Here is a 14423-nt window from a genome sequence, read left to right on the forward strand (position 1 = left end):
CTGGTGAAGTTTGAAGTTCAAGAACCACATATCCCACCTGTGGTTACTAGTGGGAGCAGGTTGAAGGTATTTATAAGGAAGTGACACAAGGAAGGAATGCAAGAACCGAGCTTTGAATATCCAGTATGGCCAACCTAGAAGAAAAGATAAAAAGAAGGGCTGATGTTCTAGAATAAGGGATAACAAACTCTTTCCACACAGGGCCGGATAATGAATATTGTAGACCTTGTGAGGCATCTAGTCTGTGTCCCAGCTATTCCACTCGGCTATTGTGGCATAAAAGCAGCCAGAAGTGATACATAAACAAACAAATGTGACCACGTTCCCATCAAACTTTATTTACAGAAAGAGGTAGCTGGATTTGGCCCTTGGGCAGTAGTTTACTAATCCCTGTTCTAGCAGAATAATTTACTCAGGCTTTTTATTTTCTTTCTGTCTGGGTCTCCCCGTCTCTCCCCGCCTCTTCTTTCCTTCTCTGTCTCCCTCCCTCCCACTCCCTCTTTCTTTCTCTCTGTCTTCAAAATCCCTTTTTCTTAGAACCCTGTAAAGCAGGAATTGCTCTAACTGAGGCATCGGTGGAGACCCCAGAGCCAACCTGTTCAGTGTCCCCTTTTTCTCAACGTAGGCCCTAAAGCTTTTTCTCAGAACACATTTTAATGTCCTGTAAGTACAGTGCTCCAGTGTCTGGGCTTGGGGCCACTTAAGCATTGCCCTTGAATGAGTCGGTAATTCTTCCAGAACCAACGTGGGCCTCTACCCGATTGTGGAAGTAGGAGGGGGCAGTGGGGAGCCGGAGATCAGGCCTGAACCTGAGGGTCAAGGCGAGTAGACTTTGCTGCAGCACATGGTCCCCCTCTCTCTCTCTGCAGGTTCCAGCCAGCCTGCTGAGGCCGAGACAGAGCCCCAGAGCATGAGTCACCGGTCAGACACCGTCCATCTGCCCTGTGGTCAGATGAGGGGTCAGGGCCTCGGAAACCAGGGCACCCACACCCAGCCCGTGGAGGTGATGCTGCACGTGAAGGGGACCCTCGAGAAGCATATGGTGCAGCTGGTCGCCATGCGCCAGCAGCAAGACCTGGTGCCGGAGGAACAGAGGCGTCATCAGGCCACCGGGGAGCAGGAAGCCCTCCTGGACAGCCTAATGTACCAGTTGGTCAACCTCCTCCAGTCTGGGGCCGCAGGTGGCCTGGGGCTCCAACCGTCTTGCCCTTCCCTGGATGTGAGGGGTGTTGTCGGAGGTGGGCAGCGGGCCCAATCATCCAGGTGGCCTGACCAGCCGGTTCACCAACGGAACGATCCTGAAGCGACATTTGTCAGCCAGCACCTGTCCAACCGTGGGATTGACATCTCTGCCTTATTCCAGGCCAGCTTCCAGGATTACAAGCTGTACCAAGGAGATAAATATGACGAGGACAAGAACACCTTGGTGAGGAGTGGGGGGGGAGATACCTCCTCGAGGGCCCCAATCACTAGGATTGACTGAGTCCTGTGCCAAGTACTGGCCTCTCTCTCACTCTTCCTAGTTCCACGAAGTAGATGCTATTGTCATCTTCGCGATAAGGGAATGGGCACAGAAGCAAGGGGACAATGCCAAGAAAGTTAAGAGCTGTGTCTGGGTCCTCCCCACCCCCTCCTCCACATGCATTCCCTCAGTCCCTGCTCTTGCCCATGAGGAGTCACTGTGGTCACTGTGATCACAGTGGTAAGCAAACCCGCCCTCATGGAGCAGAGTCCAGTGCTGAATGTAGCCCACCATCGGGAAAAGAACATTAGTAATAATAATAACCTCAGGGAAGTAAGGGGAGGCCCTTGGGTGGTCTGAGGTGTCTTAAAGGCTGAACCAGCCAACCATGTGGTGGGGGTGGTGGGGTTGGGAGTGGGGGGGCAGTCTTCCAGGTAGGAGGAACTACAGGGATGAAAGCTTTAAGGTGAGAAGGGCTTGGAGTGATGGGGAAATGAGGCTCCTGGGGCTAGATTAGGGAACGTGAGTGAGGTGACGAGAGCTGTGAGCTGTTAGGATGGTGACATTAGGCTAGGGAGCCAGGGAGACGCTCCCAGCAGGGGAGGTTCACAACTGCTCTCTAGCCAGCAGGTGGAGGATGGCCCGAGTCGTACCTTCTTTTCTGTTTCTAGCTAAGCAATATGTGGTCAATGGCCATCTACTTTTTCTGGGGACCAACGGAGTCCAGTATCTCCACTGGACTCTGAAGAACCACTATGTCCTCCAGGAACGTGAAGGGGCCTCACGTGAAAGTGCAACTGGCAGAGATGGGCACGCGGCAAGCCCTGGGGTCAAGCAGGTGGGGTTCTGCCCATGGCCGAGCTCACGGGGCCAGTGGGGTGGTCCACCTGTCTGAGCCACACTCTCTTCAAAGCGAGGATCATACTAGAACCTTTTCCTTGGGAGTTGTGAGAAGGAAGGCCATTGCATGAAGCCCTTCGTCTGGGGTCTGGCACAGCATAAGAACTCAGCGACTGCTCCCTGGTATAGAAGTACTGTGTGGTTCTAAAGGGGGAAATTGCAAGCTGTACGATTTTTGAGCCTGTGGCAAGTTTTCTAACACTTGAAGCTGTTAAACATGGAGTGAACTGCCTAGTGGGGCAGTGAGATTTCCATTTGAAATCATCTGAGTACTTACTAGAATGTTTAAGGAGGTCCCTATGCGTCAGGGCAAGTGGCCTGATCGAGTCCTTCCATCTCCAGGGCTTCATTAACCTTGGCATCAGTGAGAATAAGCTCTGCCTTGATCTGATGACTGAAAGGGTAAGCCAAGTCTTGGGCTGTGCTGGGGCCCACCGTTGGGTCCAGTACCCCTTGAATGTTTCTTAGCATGTGGTAGATACAGGAATGGGACTTAGGAGTTTAAGGAAGGGAGTGGGGAAAAAGCTTCTTGAATAACACATCTTACCTCCTGGCTTACTGTGTTTCGGGGTGTGCTCTGGATGGGCATATGGTGGGTAGGCTGCCAAGGGAGCCTCTGGCCCAAGTGTAAGGTTGGGGAGGTTGTCCAATACCCCTTAGTGAATTCTCTTTGTGTAACCTATGACCAGAAGATTGGGGCCTCCATTCATGAAGGGGCATGTTGCATGTTTCCCTATTCTTCTTCTGTAAGGCCCTGGGTTGTAGGGTGAACACCCATATGCATCCTAGTGGTAAGATAAGGCCTGTTGGTCTTCCCTGGTCTGGCTGTCCTCACCCTCTCTTTGTCAACAGTTGAGTCAGAGTGACATGAATGTCATTGAGGATGTCCTGCTGCAGTATCCTGATTGGTCAGGGCAACCATTGTAAGTAACTTCCAGATCTCAAGTCTCGTAGCCCCCAGATACCTGTTCTCAGGGAGGGAAGGACCCAGGGCGCCAGATTCTTGGTTGGCTGCCTCTCTATTTCTCTGGGTAACAACTTCTAGAAAATGTCTAGAGTGAAAGCTCCTCAAGAGGGAGCCCGGTGTGGTAGAAATAGCACTGCCCTATAATTCAAAAGGCCTGAGTTCTCGTCCAAACTCTCACACTTATCGTCTGCGTCACCTGGAGAGTTGATAGCATCAGTCAGTATCCCTGTGACATGAGGTTGGTGCCTTGCTCTTTGGAAAAGACTGCAGCCTAGACCTTGACTAAGGAAAGGCCCCTGGGCCTGGGCACCACACAGTCTCTCTGGTCTACCCACAGCCTGCGGGAAGAGGTGGCCCGGTTCCTGACCTACTACTGCAAGGCGCCTGCTCGGCTCGATCCAGAAAATGTGAGTCCACTTTCCAGCCTCACTGCCATCCTGGTAGAGGGCTGGATTCTTAGGGGACTCTCTGCATTTTCTAGAACCAGCAGAGGCCCTGAGGGCCAGGGCAGAGCCAAGGCCAGTGGGTTCCAGATGAGGTTCCTGGTGCTTGTCCCTCCTGGGGGGAAGGAGACAAAGGGGGTGGACCTTCTTACATGGGGACTGGTGTTTGACTTCTGCCTTCTGCGCATCTTCAGGTAGTCGTTCTAAATGGCTGCTGCTCTGTGTTCTCCACACTGGCCATGGTTCTGTGTGATCCAGGTGGTAAGTCAATGGGCCCTACTTTCCCTCAGGAAAACAGCAGCACATGGGCAATGGTCCTTAGGGAAGAAGAATATCTTGACTCAAAGGCCTTTCCCCTAAAGTGCTGGCACTTCTAGCCTGATTAGAAGATCTTCCTACTATTCTGTAGGAGTGACGGATTTGGGTCCCCATTTAATGTGGAAGGAAAACATGGAACAGTCCTCAAGGGACGTATGCCTCAGAAAGAGCGACAGTTGGAGCCAACTCATTATATGATTGGCTGGGCTTCTGGACTCAACTCCAGTACAGAAAGCCCTGGTAAACTGGCTTAGACCAGTTAGATTTCCAAACTCCTGTCTTCTCTACCACCCCTGCTCCAAAAGGCTAATTAGTTCTAGATCAAATAAGGCTGAGGGATCTGTTCTCCGTCTCCCTCTTAACAACACCCGAACAAGAGTCTCCAGTCTTAGCTCTGGCTCCACGGAAGGAAGGTACCCAGATGGTCAGTTTCACTCAAAGGAGTAGGCACTTGGCTAACTCATCAATGAGGCCAAAGGAAGGGGAAGGAAAGAACCCAGGAGCTCACCAGGTGCAGGTAGCCTGAGCCATGCAGAGAGAGGAGCGCCCTCTCTGGGCACGGACCTCAGCCTCTAATATTTGGACAGGAGTAGGTAAGACTTGCCGGATGACTAGTGCTCCACACGCTAGCGGCCCGTTTGGGTTTGTAACCTGGATCCCGAGCCGTTCATGGCAATATTCTTCCCCTTCTCCTTCTGTAGTGTTCCCCAAATAGCATTTATAAGAATGTAACTTTTATAGAGCCTGAGGCCAAAAATTAAGCCCCAAGTAGGAGGGATTGCCAAACTAACCTCTCTGTCTGTAGTGTTGCTACCGGTCTGAGGTAGAGAGACCCCGGACTGACAGCATTTTGTCTCCCTGTGCTTCTAGAGGCCTTTCTGACCCCCACCCCCTTCTATGGTGGCTTCGCCTTTAGTTCCCACCTGTATTCGAAAGTTGAGCTGATTCTCGTCCACCTGGACAGTGAGGTCAGAATGGGGCCCCTTCCCCTGCTTAGCCTACCAGGCAATGGAACATCCTAAGGGCATTTGGAAGGTGTAGGGGACCTTGCTCTCTCTCTTCCTATATAAGCGTCCGTGGGGGGAGGATGGGGAAATTAGGGCAAGGAGGGCTGTGGGACGGCAGCCCTGGGTGTGTAGAGGAGCGAGGGCTGGGGCGTAGAGGCTCTCAGGTAGGCAGTGCCCAGGCCGTGTTTGTCTTCCAGAGCACAGCTGCACATCCCCGTCTGTTCCAGCTCACTGTGGACAAGCTGGAGCAGGCTCTGCTCGAGGCGACACTTACAGTAAGGAGGGCCCCATGTCTTCGGGTGGGCGCTGCTGCCCCTGAGAGGGGACATCGTTCTCACCAAGGTGTTGTGTGCTCCTTCTTCGGAAGAGGCAGTGTCCCAGGGTCGTGTCCCCCTAGGAGCGCTGAGCCTTGTCTCTGGGGCAGCCCCCAGAGCTCCTCCTTGCTCCCCCTCTGTGGGCAGTAAAGAGCTGTATGTTCCTGATCCTACCTAAGTTGCTGAGATCCCAACTAAAGGCCTTGGGAAGGTGTCTAAAATTGGGTGTCCTGACTTGACCTTCGGCTGAACTTGAGGTAGATGTGAAGGACCTGTTGTGTTCACTTCAGTGATGTTTTTTGGTGTTTTGTTTATTTGGGGGTTTGGGGTTTTGTTTTTTTTGTTTGTTTGTTTTTTTAGGGGAAAAAGGTCAGAGGCCTCATACTAATCAACCCTCAGAATCCTCTGGGAGATGTCTACTCCCGAGACTCACTGAAAGAATACCTGGAATTTGCCAAGAGGTAGGAGTTTCAGCCCTTGAGACTAGACGAAGTCCCTGAACGGGGTTCCTGTCACTCATGGCCAAGAAGTCAGAACCAGATGTAACTGACCCCAATATTTTTATTGCACAGTATACTTTGCAAAGCTTTGTACAACTCACTGCAATTGAAGTGAAAGAAAATGTGCCCACGTACTTCAACCAAACTTTTTTTGCCATTTTTGCCTCCCCCCAGGTACAGACAACTACATAACAATTATGATCTGGTTTTGTTGCTTTTCCTCTTCTTGTCACATAACCACTTTCTCCTGGCATCCGTTTCCCAGCTACCTGGCCTGAGGTGGCGAGGAAGCCAGACTCTCAGACCCTGTGGGGTGAAGATGTGTCCCTAAAGAACCCTCATGTCCCCTTCCCACGAACACATTAACATCAGTTATCTCTGGAGTCCTGAAATAGCCCTATTGGTTAGCGGTGCTAATCTCCCATTTTCTAGAAGAAACACACTTATCCAAATTTCATAACTCTAGTCCAGACAAGTTCATGGCAGCGCATGAGGACAAAAGGAAGAATGCTGGTAGTGTGTGGGCTGGAATTTGACAGAACTAGGTTCAGATCCCTGCTAATTGAGGGAACTAACTTTGTCTCAGAAACGGGTTCTTCATCCATAAAAGTGAGATACCAGCACTGCTTCGGAGGGCTGTTGGGGGAATAAACACCATGACCTGCGTTAGTACTTAGCCCACTTAATGCCACTATTCAATCCGGACACTGGGTGGGAGCTCCTGACTATACCAGACGTAAAACTCTTTGGGACACGAAGCCCTCCCCGTTGCATTGGTCTCTGCTTGACAGCTGAAGCATTAGATGTTCTCTTGAGTATCTTTGGGTCCTATTCCTTCCTACCCCTGAGCCAGGTCTAAAGACCCCCCCTTCTAGTGTACCCCTGTTCTACCTTACTATGCCCCTTGGAAGGGTTGGATGTGCTGCCGGAGTCATATGAGTATCTGAACTGTATCCAGAGAAGCCCACGAAAGAAAAGGAGTTGAGATGAGAGGGAACCTAGATAATGTTCTCCCTCTTTTGCCCAACCTGCAGGTACAGCCTACACGTGATCATAGACGAGATTTACATGCTGTCTGTGTTTGATGAATCCATCACGTTCCACAGCATTCTGAGCATGGAAAGGTGAGTTTTTTGGCCTCAGCTGGAGTTGAGAATGCGAGCCACGAGGTTCCTGCTTTTATAGGGTGTGTTCATGGGCCATAAACTTAACGGGCTATGTGCTAGGAACTGGGGCTAAGTGCCACCGGGAGTGTGAAAATGAGCAAAGCATCCTCTTTCCTCCCAAGTGTCTTTTTGCAATTCTGTTTTGCACATGAAATAACTTGAAGGCAAGGTAGAAAGTGCACTGTCACACGTCTACATAAAGCCCCACCGAAGGTCAGGGTAGGAACTTCTTGATGAATAGTGCATAGGGAAAGAAGAGAAATAGGGCAGAACTTTCTTAAGGTTAGCGTGTGGCCCTAAGACAGGATCCCAGCAGCCAAAGCAAGGCAAGGCCATGCCTGGCAGAAGGAACAGCTTTACCCAAAGTGGGGCAGTTAGAAATAGGTGAGCACATTTTAGGAACAGTGGGTGGCCCACGTGTGTGTAGAGCTGATTGCCAAGAAGGTGGCTTTGGACCAGCTGCAGGAAGGCCATGAGCCAGGCCGAGGGGCCCAGACTTCATTCAGTGGGCACTCGGGAGCTGTCCCATCTAGTTCCCCAAGGATACCTTTTGCTGACTCCTTGGCTGTTAACTGGGGCAACTGTTTCTTGAACTTTGGGCCTCATAGGCTCTTATGTCTAGGAAGGACCTCAAGTCCATTTTCCTCTCTTGCCCTCATTGACCCCAAGTCTTCATCCTTTCAATATGTCTTCATAACCTTGATTGTACTATCTCCTTTCCAGTTTGCCCGACCCCAACAGGACCCATGTGATCTGGGGCACCAGTAAGGTGAGCCCTAGCTCCCTGTCTTTGGGTGGGAAAGGAAAGAGGGCCAGGAGGTGGGCACACCAGGGATTCCTTCCCCTACTTCTTTTCCTCTAGGATTTCGGCATCTCTGGCTTCCGCTTTGGTGTTCTTTACACGCAAAACAAGAAGGTGGCCTCCGCTGTGAGCTCTTTTGGCTATCTCCACGGTGTCTCTGGCATCGCCCAGTACAAGCTGTATCGGCTGCTTCGGGACAGAGGTAGTGAGACTTATCCCAGGCTGGGATCGTGGCTAGGCCTCATGGCCATGGGGGAGTTCCTGGGTCTGCTTGGGCCGCTGACATACCTCAGATCCACTGAGACCCTGTTTGTGCCTTGGGCTTAACGGTGGGGGGACAGGAAGTTTGAAGGTGGGCAGGATGCAGCTCAGCTCGGGCAGTAGGGCACAGAGAGAAGACAGAGCTACTGGTCTAAAACACAGATGGGCTTTCATGTTCAGCTGCTTGGGAGCTCGTGCTCTGCCTGGAAAGGGCAGAGGCAAATTGTTCTCCGAGGCTTGAAAGACAGAAACCAGTTTTTATGCAAAGGTTAATTTCCCCTCCCCAATGCCTGGCTTGCTGCAGGCAGAGATTACCAGAAAAATGCCGTGACTCCTCAAATACGACTTGACTTCATCTTCCAAGGTGGCCGAAGGAGAGCTGCCATCTGGGCAAGTTGGTGTGGCTAGATCTATGGCACCTGGATTCAGTTTCCTCCATGGATCACAAGTGAATCCTGGCTTCAGAGGAAACCTCCCTCCGCTCCCTCTATTTAATGCCATAGCCCAAACTTAGATAAGGCCCCCTTTCTTTAGTTCCCTATAACAGAGCAGATGCCAGGCTGGAGGATTTAAATGAAAAGCTGGGTTATAATGATACAAATTAATGTAATTTGATAATCTGGTTTAGAAACAATTTGCTTTCAGCTTTGGCAGGGGGAGAAGGGTCAATAGGAGAAATCCAACCAGATGGCTCCGTGCATGGTGCCCGGCCCTCTGATACATGGTGGAAACCAGGTTCCTAGCCCCTTGGACACGAGTCCTCAACCTTGGACACATGGGAATTATCTGGGGGAGCTTACAGGCTGATATGTGGGCCCCATCCCCGAAGATTCTAGTTTAGATGATTTGCCTGCATATAATCTTGGCATCAGGACTTTTAAAAAGCTCCCCACCTGGTTCTTATGTGCTGCCAGCGCTATGAACAACGGGGCTAAGTCTCCCCAAGTGTATCTAGGTTTCTCAAAGTCCACTGTGTGAGGCTCTGAGTGTCTGTCCAGTTGGCAACAGCAGCATCTATCCCACTTCGGGGGGACCCCGACTTTTTGTATCAGGGGCATAAACCCAAGCAGAACATTCCTACTGGACTATTAAAAAGGTGTGTTGGGTATGGCTTTCATCAGCCCAGATAGAACACAGAGTCCGTCTTGGATAGAAAGAGCTGGCACGAAGCCCAGGTAGGGAGCATTTGATAAGGATCCCTCTGGCAGATCTCTGCCACCAGAGCCGTGACCGCTGTCTTCCCCCACCCGTCCAGAATGGATTGACAGAGTGTACCTGCCCACCTACCGCTCCCGGCTGCAGAGAGCTCACAGATACATCACTAAGAAATTGAAGGCATTGGGGATCTCTTTTCTCAACCGTGGCTCTGGCCTCTACGTCTGGATCAACTTGAAAGTGGTGAGCTCTGGGAATGAGGCCCGGTATTCTTGGGCAGGCCTGCCTGCTGCGTCTTTGGCTCAGCTCTGTCCTTCGGCCTTCCCTGCTCCATCGCCGCTTCCTGGACAACAAGCTGATCTTGTCCCGCGGCAAGACCTACATGTGTAAGGAGCCTGGCTGGTTCCGCGTCGTCTTTGCGGATAAGCCCCTGCGGCTAAAACAAGGTGAGTGGTCCTGACCTCCCGATCCGGGCATCCTTCAAAGATGCCCCATCCACTCCTCTATCGCCCAATTCCTGGGTCTTCCTTTTTTATGGCCTTTACCAGCGTGTAGTGCCAGCCCTGCTACAGCGTCTGTTTCTACTTTCACGTCTTTGAGCTCCTTTGCGAACAGGAACCGATAGGCACTTGAGGAGCACTGTACCCTTTGGGTATCTGTTCTGTGCCTGCATTGAGCAGCGCACTGGGACTCTCCACTGAGGAAGTGGTACACTGCCCTTGTGGGGCTAGTGGTATGGCAGTAGGACTGTGGGGGTCCCTGCACGTTACACTGTGGGGTTCAGATACTCCTCTGAAGGTTATGGAGATTCTGACCTTCATTTTGTCAATTTTCTATTGCATCTCACCACATGCCAGACACTGTTCTACTTCTGAGAATAGAACCATTGACGAGCGAACATTTATGTCACAGAAATACATTTTGGAGAATGGACTGGGCAAATAGAGGCAGATAGAAAACTTGATGAGGCCAAGCCAAAAGCCAGGGTACTGGATTTGATAGGAGAGCTGAAGGTGTCCGGCAGGCAGGTGCTGGGATGGTGAAGCTTAATGACAGCAGGTAGACTTGGAAATCCATCCCAGAGAAGGGAGGACTGAAATTCAGCATCCCTGAACGAGGGGCTCTGTGGTGGTCTGCCAGGATCTGGGGATGTCTGGGGCCCACCCGCAAACCCACTAAATCTTCGTTTCTCTGTCCCCGTTTGGCCCCTCTAGCCATGCACCGGTTCTACCAGGTGCTGGAGACGCAGAAGCTGGAGCTGAGAGTGAAACAACCGGAGAGTGCACAGTGCGAGTAAGTGGTCTGCCTCCCACCCAGCGGCTGCGGCCAGTCCCGTGCTCAGGGACTCCCTGACGTCAGCCTCTGGGCCAGAAGCCTGGGGTTTGGGCCTGGTGCGGTGACTGAGCCCGCAGTGGGCTCCTCCGGGAATGGGCTCCTCTGACCCAGTCATCAGCCTTCTCCAGCTGATTGTCTGTCGCTTTGGAAGCTTGGCATCTTTTCAGTCTTCGTTAGCCATTGTGTGTGTAGGTGAAATGTTTTTATGGGGGTTGGGGCAGGGGCTCACTGGGTTCTGATTTTGATGGTTTTATTTTTGTAGTCCGCATCTAATAAATTTCATGTTCTCTTAAATTCTAGGCTTGTTTTCTTTCTTTACATTCTTTGTATCGCCTCTGGGAGATGTTTTTTGTTTTTTGGGTGTTTTTTTTTTTTTTTTTTTTTTTGGTCTCTTTTAAATTCTAAGGCAAGTTGTATGTGAAGAATCTTGTCCAGGGAATTGAGAAAGGCAGGACAAAGCACGTTCTAGGTGTCAGGATCCTATGGGACCTTGCATCCCACGAGACCATGCCCACCTTGCTCAGGCGGGGCAGCGGCACAGGGTAAGGGTATAATTCCAGATGTTCCTTCTTCCAGATAAGAGTTCTTTCCACTTGCGCTTTTTAAAAAGGCTTTATTAATTAAAAAAAGTTTTAAAGTATTTTATTTATTGGAGAGAGAGCACGTGAGTACACAGGCGGTGGGGGGGGCGGCAGTGGGAGAAGGAGAAGCAGACTCCCCACTGAGGAGGGAGCCCGATGCGGGGCTCAATCCCAAGACCCCAAAATCATGACTTGAGCTGAAGGCAGATGCTTAATTGACTGAGCCACCCAGGCGCCCCTCAAAAGGCTTTTAAAATGAATCTCCAGTGATAAGCCTGAGGTCTTCTGTTTTCTTCTCTAGTGTTTTCAGCTATTCAAGTCCCACCGCCTGGGAGTTTCTCCGTAAAGCTCTTGCATATCTGCACATCAGTCGGAGGACTGATGCTATGACATGGGCCCGGGACAGACTACCACATTTTATAGATGACAAAAGAGCTTTTAGCACCAACTTATGGCTTTGGTCAGTCACTGGCTTTGTGACCATCCTCTCTCTTGGGTCCAGATTTGGTGGTTCTTGTTCTTCAATGACAATTTTTTTTCTTTTCTTTTTTAATCAACAAAAAGCAGTATTCAGGCAAATCCTGATTCTTTAAGGGTTTTTTTTTTAATACCAGACTGTATTAAAATAATACCAGACGGTGTTCTTTAGAAATTGGCTAAGACGGTAATAGACACAGGGAATTCACTGGATGAATGAGGGAGTTCATGGGACCAGAGAGAAAATGAAGATGTGAAAGATGAGAAGCTCTTGGGATCTCTGTAATGGGGGCTAATAGACTGTCTCATCAGGACACTGTCCTCGGTTGAAAGGGATGGTGCCTTCCATGGAAGGGATAGACTCTTTGTCTTCCATTCCACTCAAGATTTGAATGGTTGAGTGGAGAAAACTTAATATCTCCCTATCCATGAGCATGTTATGTCCTCCCATTTATTTAGATCTTTAATTTCACTCAGCAAGGTCTTTGTGGCTTTCAGAGCACACATTTTGTCCTACACACATCTTGTTAAGTTTATCGCTATACTATGCTTTTTATGTTCTGCTAAAGGTATTGTTAACTTCATTTTCTAATTGTTTATTGCTAGTATGAAACAACTGATTTTTGTATCTTGTATCTATCAAGAGCTTTGAAGGCTCTGAGATTATACCTAACTTACAAACGAGCAGCTTTCATGGATGCTGGCAGAAGGCATGAGAATTCTGGGTCAGAGATAAAGGACAGCTTATTACTCACAGCAGTAGGAGGAATCAGAGTATCAGCTTTTGGTTCCCCAAGCCCTAATTCCTATAAGGCAAAGTGAGGAGGACCCGCTGATGCCTGCACGTGCAGTGGGGAGTCCTGCAAAAGAGGAAACCCAAGCTTAATGATGAGCAGGAAGCCTGCCTGAACTTTGGCCCCAAACGAGACATTGTCTTTATTATATTGAGTAATAAACCTACCCTTTGCTCTAGAGGGAGACACTATTGCTATCATCCAATGCTGTTCACTCTACACATGTGTGTATATATGTGTGTCGGTACGTGTGTGTGTGTATCTCATTAAAGATAGCCTAGAACAAAGACAGTCAGTGCCCCTCCTTGTAAGACAGGCAGAGACATGAGAGACCCAGGAAGAATCCTCTCCTGATAGTATCTTGTGACCTTGCTAATAAACTCATTACTAGTCCTAGTAGCATGACAGGGGGAAGGGGAGATTTCTTTGAACTTTCAATGTATACAATCATGTTGATTGTGAATAAAGATGATTTTCCTTCTTCCTTTTTAATATTTTTAATTTTTCTGTTCTAATTGCATTGCCTAGAGCCTCCAGTACTTAAATAAAAGTAGTGAGGGAGGACATTCTTGTTCTCAATCTTAGGAGGACTGGGTCACTCTTGTTCTTTTTTTTTTTTTTTTTAAGAGGGGGGAGCCAGAGGGAGAGGGAAAGAAAGAATCTTAAGCAGACTCCATGCCCAGTGAGTAGCCGATCTCAGAACCTTGAGATCACGACCTGAGCCGAAATCGAGAGTCAGATGCCTAACTGACTGAGCCACCCAGGCACCCGACTCTTACTCTTGGGGACAATGTTAATGTAAGTATTTTTCACACCGCCTTTCACCAGATAAGAGTTGCTTCGATTCCTAGTTTGCTGAGAGTTTTTGCATGAATGAGGGTTCAATTTCGTCATATGTTTTCAACTATAACTCTAGAGAAGGCGTAATTCTTTTACGTATTAACGTGGTAAATTACATTGAACTTTTTACATAGTAAGGCAAGGTCCTATTCCTGCAATAAGCTGCACATAGTTATGATGCATCCTCCTCGTATATATTGTTGGATTTGGTTTGATATTACGAATTTTACACTGGGCAGTGCCCCTCCCCCGGAAAAAGAATTTTATATCTATTTTCATGAGGAGTATTGTGCTATAATTTTCTTTTTAGTAATACATTGTTGGTTTTGGTATCAGAGTAATACTGACCTCATAAATGTTTTTGGAAATCTTCATCCCTCAATTTTCTGAAAGTTTGTGTCAAGTTAATTTTTTTTTTTAATTTTCAAATGTTTGATAAAATTCACCTGTAAAGCCTTCTGTACTGGAGTTTTCTTTATGGGAAGGTTTTTACTCATGAATTTAATTTCTGTAACAGATATAGGGCGATTCACGGTTTCTATTTCTTGTGTCAGTTTTGGCAACTTGTGTCTTTCAAGAAAATTTGTCCATTTGAGTTCAATTCCTGAGAATGTTAATGGTCCAGACTGACCCTGACCTTCGAGGTCCTATCAAATATGTCCTTGTTTCCCACTCTCCACACTCTCACTAGCTGACTACGACTTACCGTTCAGAACTCAGCCATCATTTTGTAAGTGTTCACAGCAATTGTATGTGTGTAGGGCTTCCTGTGTGGGCCCAGTGCATGTATTGGGGTTGGGGGTGAATCTCCTTGCTGCTTGCTTCCATGGCACCCAGTAATCTCTTTCTTAATAGTTCTCCCATTTGTATGCCTGCCTTCCCCATCAACCAGAGGCCCACTGTTTGTTTTGCTTATCATCGTATCCCAGCACTTTGCAGAGATCTGACACAAAACAGGCATTCAATAAGAGTACTTATCAGAATTAAATAGAATAGGACTTAGATGGAGAGAACTGGCTTGTTTTAGAGAACATAGCACAGAGGACCAACGAAGTCATGAGAGCTGCTGAAGGTCACAATGTTCCTGGCAAGGCCAAAGCG

General features: G+C 49.0%; 1 protein-coding gene across 1 annotated transcript; it reads left to right on the forward strand.

Annotated features, from left to right (window-relative positions):
- Positions 1–875: 875 nt before the first annotated feature.
- Positions 876–10920, forward strand: ACCSL (1-aminocyclopropane-1-carboxylate synthase homolog (inactive) like). The gene is made up of 14 exons (XM_008701055.2): positions 876–1426; positions 2705–2764; positions 3215–3285; positions 3667–3736; positions 3967–4033; positions 4961–5058; positions 5295–5372; positions 5772–5872; positions 6946–7035; positions 7801–7846; positions 7940–8081; positions 9396–9535; positions 9576–9741; positions 10510–10920. Exons 1-14 carry the CDS (start codon positions 911–913, stop codon positions 10590–10592), a joined length of 1728 nt encoding a protein of 575 aa, XP_008699277.1. The 5' UTR covers positions 876–910; the 3' UTR covers positions 10593–10920.
- The last annotated feature ends 3503 nt before the right edge of the window (positions 10921–14423 follow it).

The sequence above is a fragment of the Ursus maritimus genome, unplaced genomic scaffold (genome assembly GCF_017311325.1).
Source record: "Ursus maritimus isolate PB19 unplaced genomic scaffold, ASM1731132v1 scaffold_23, whole genome shotgun sequence".
Classification (NCBI taxonomy): Eukaryota; Metazoa; Chordata; class Mammalia; order Carnivora; family Ursidae; genus Ursus; species Ursus maritimus.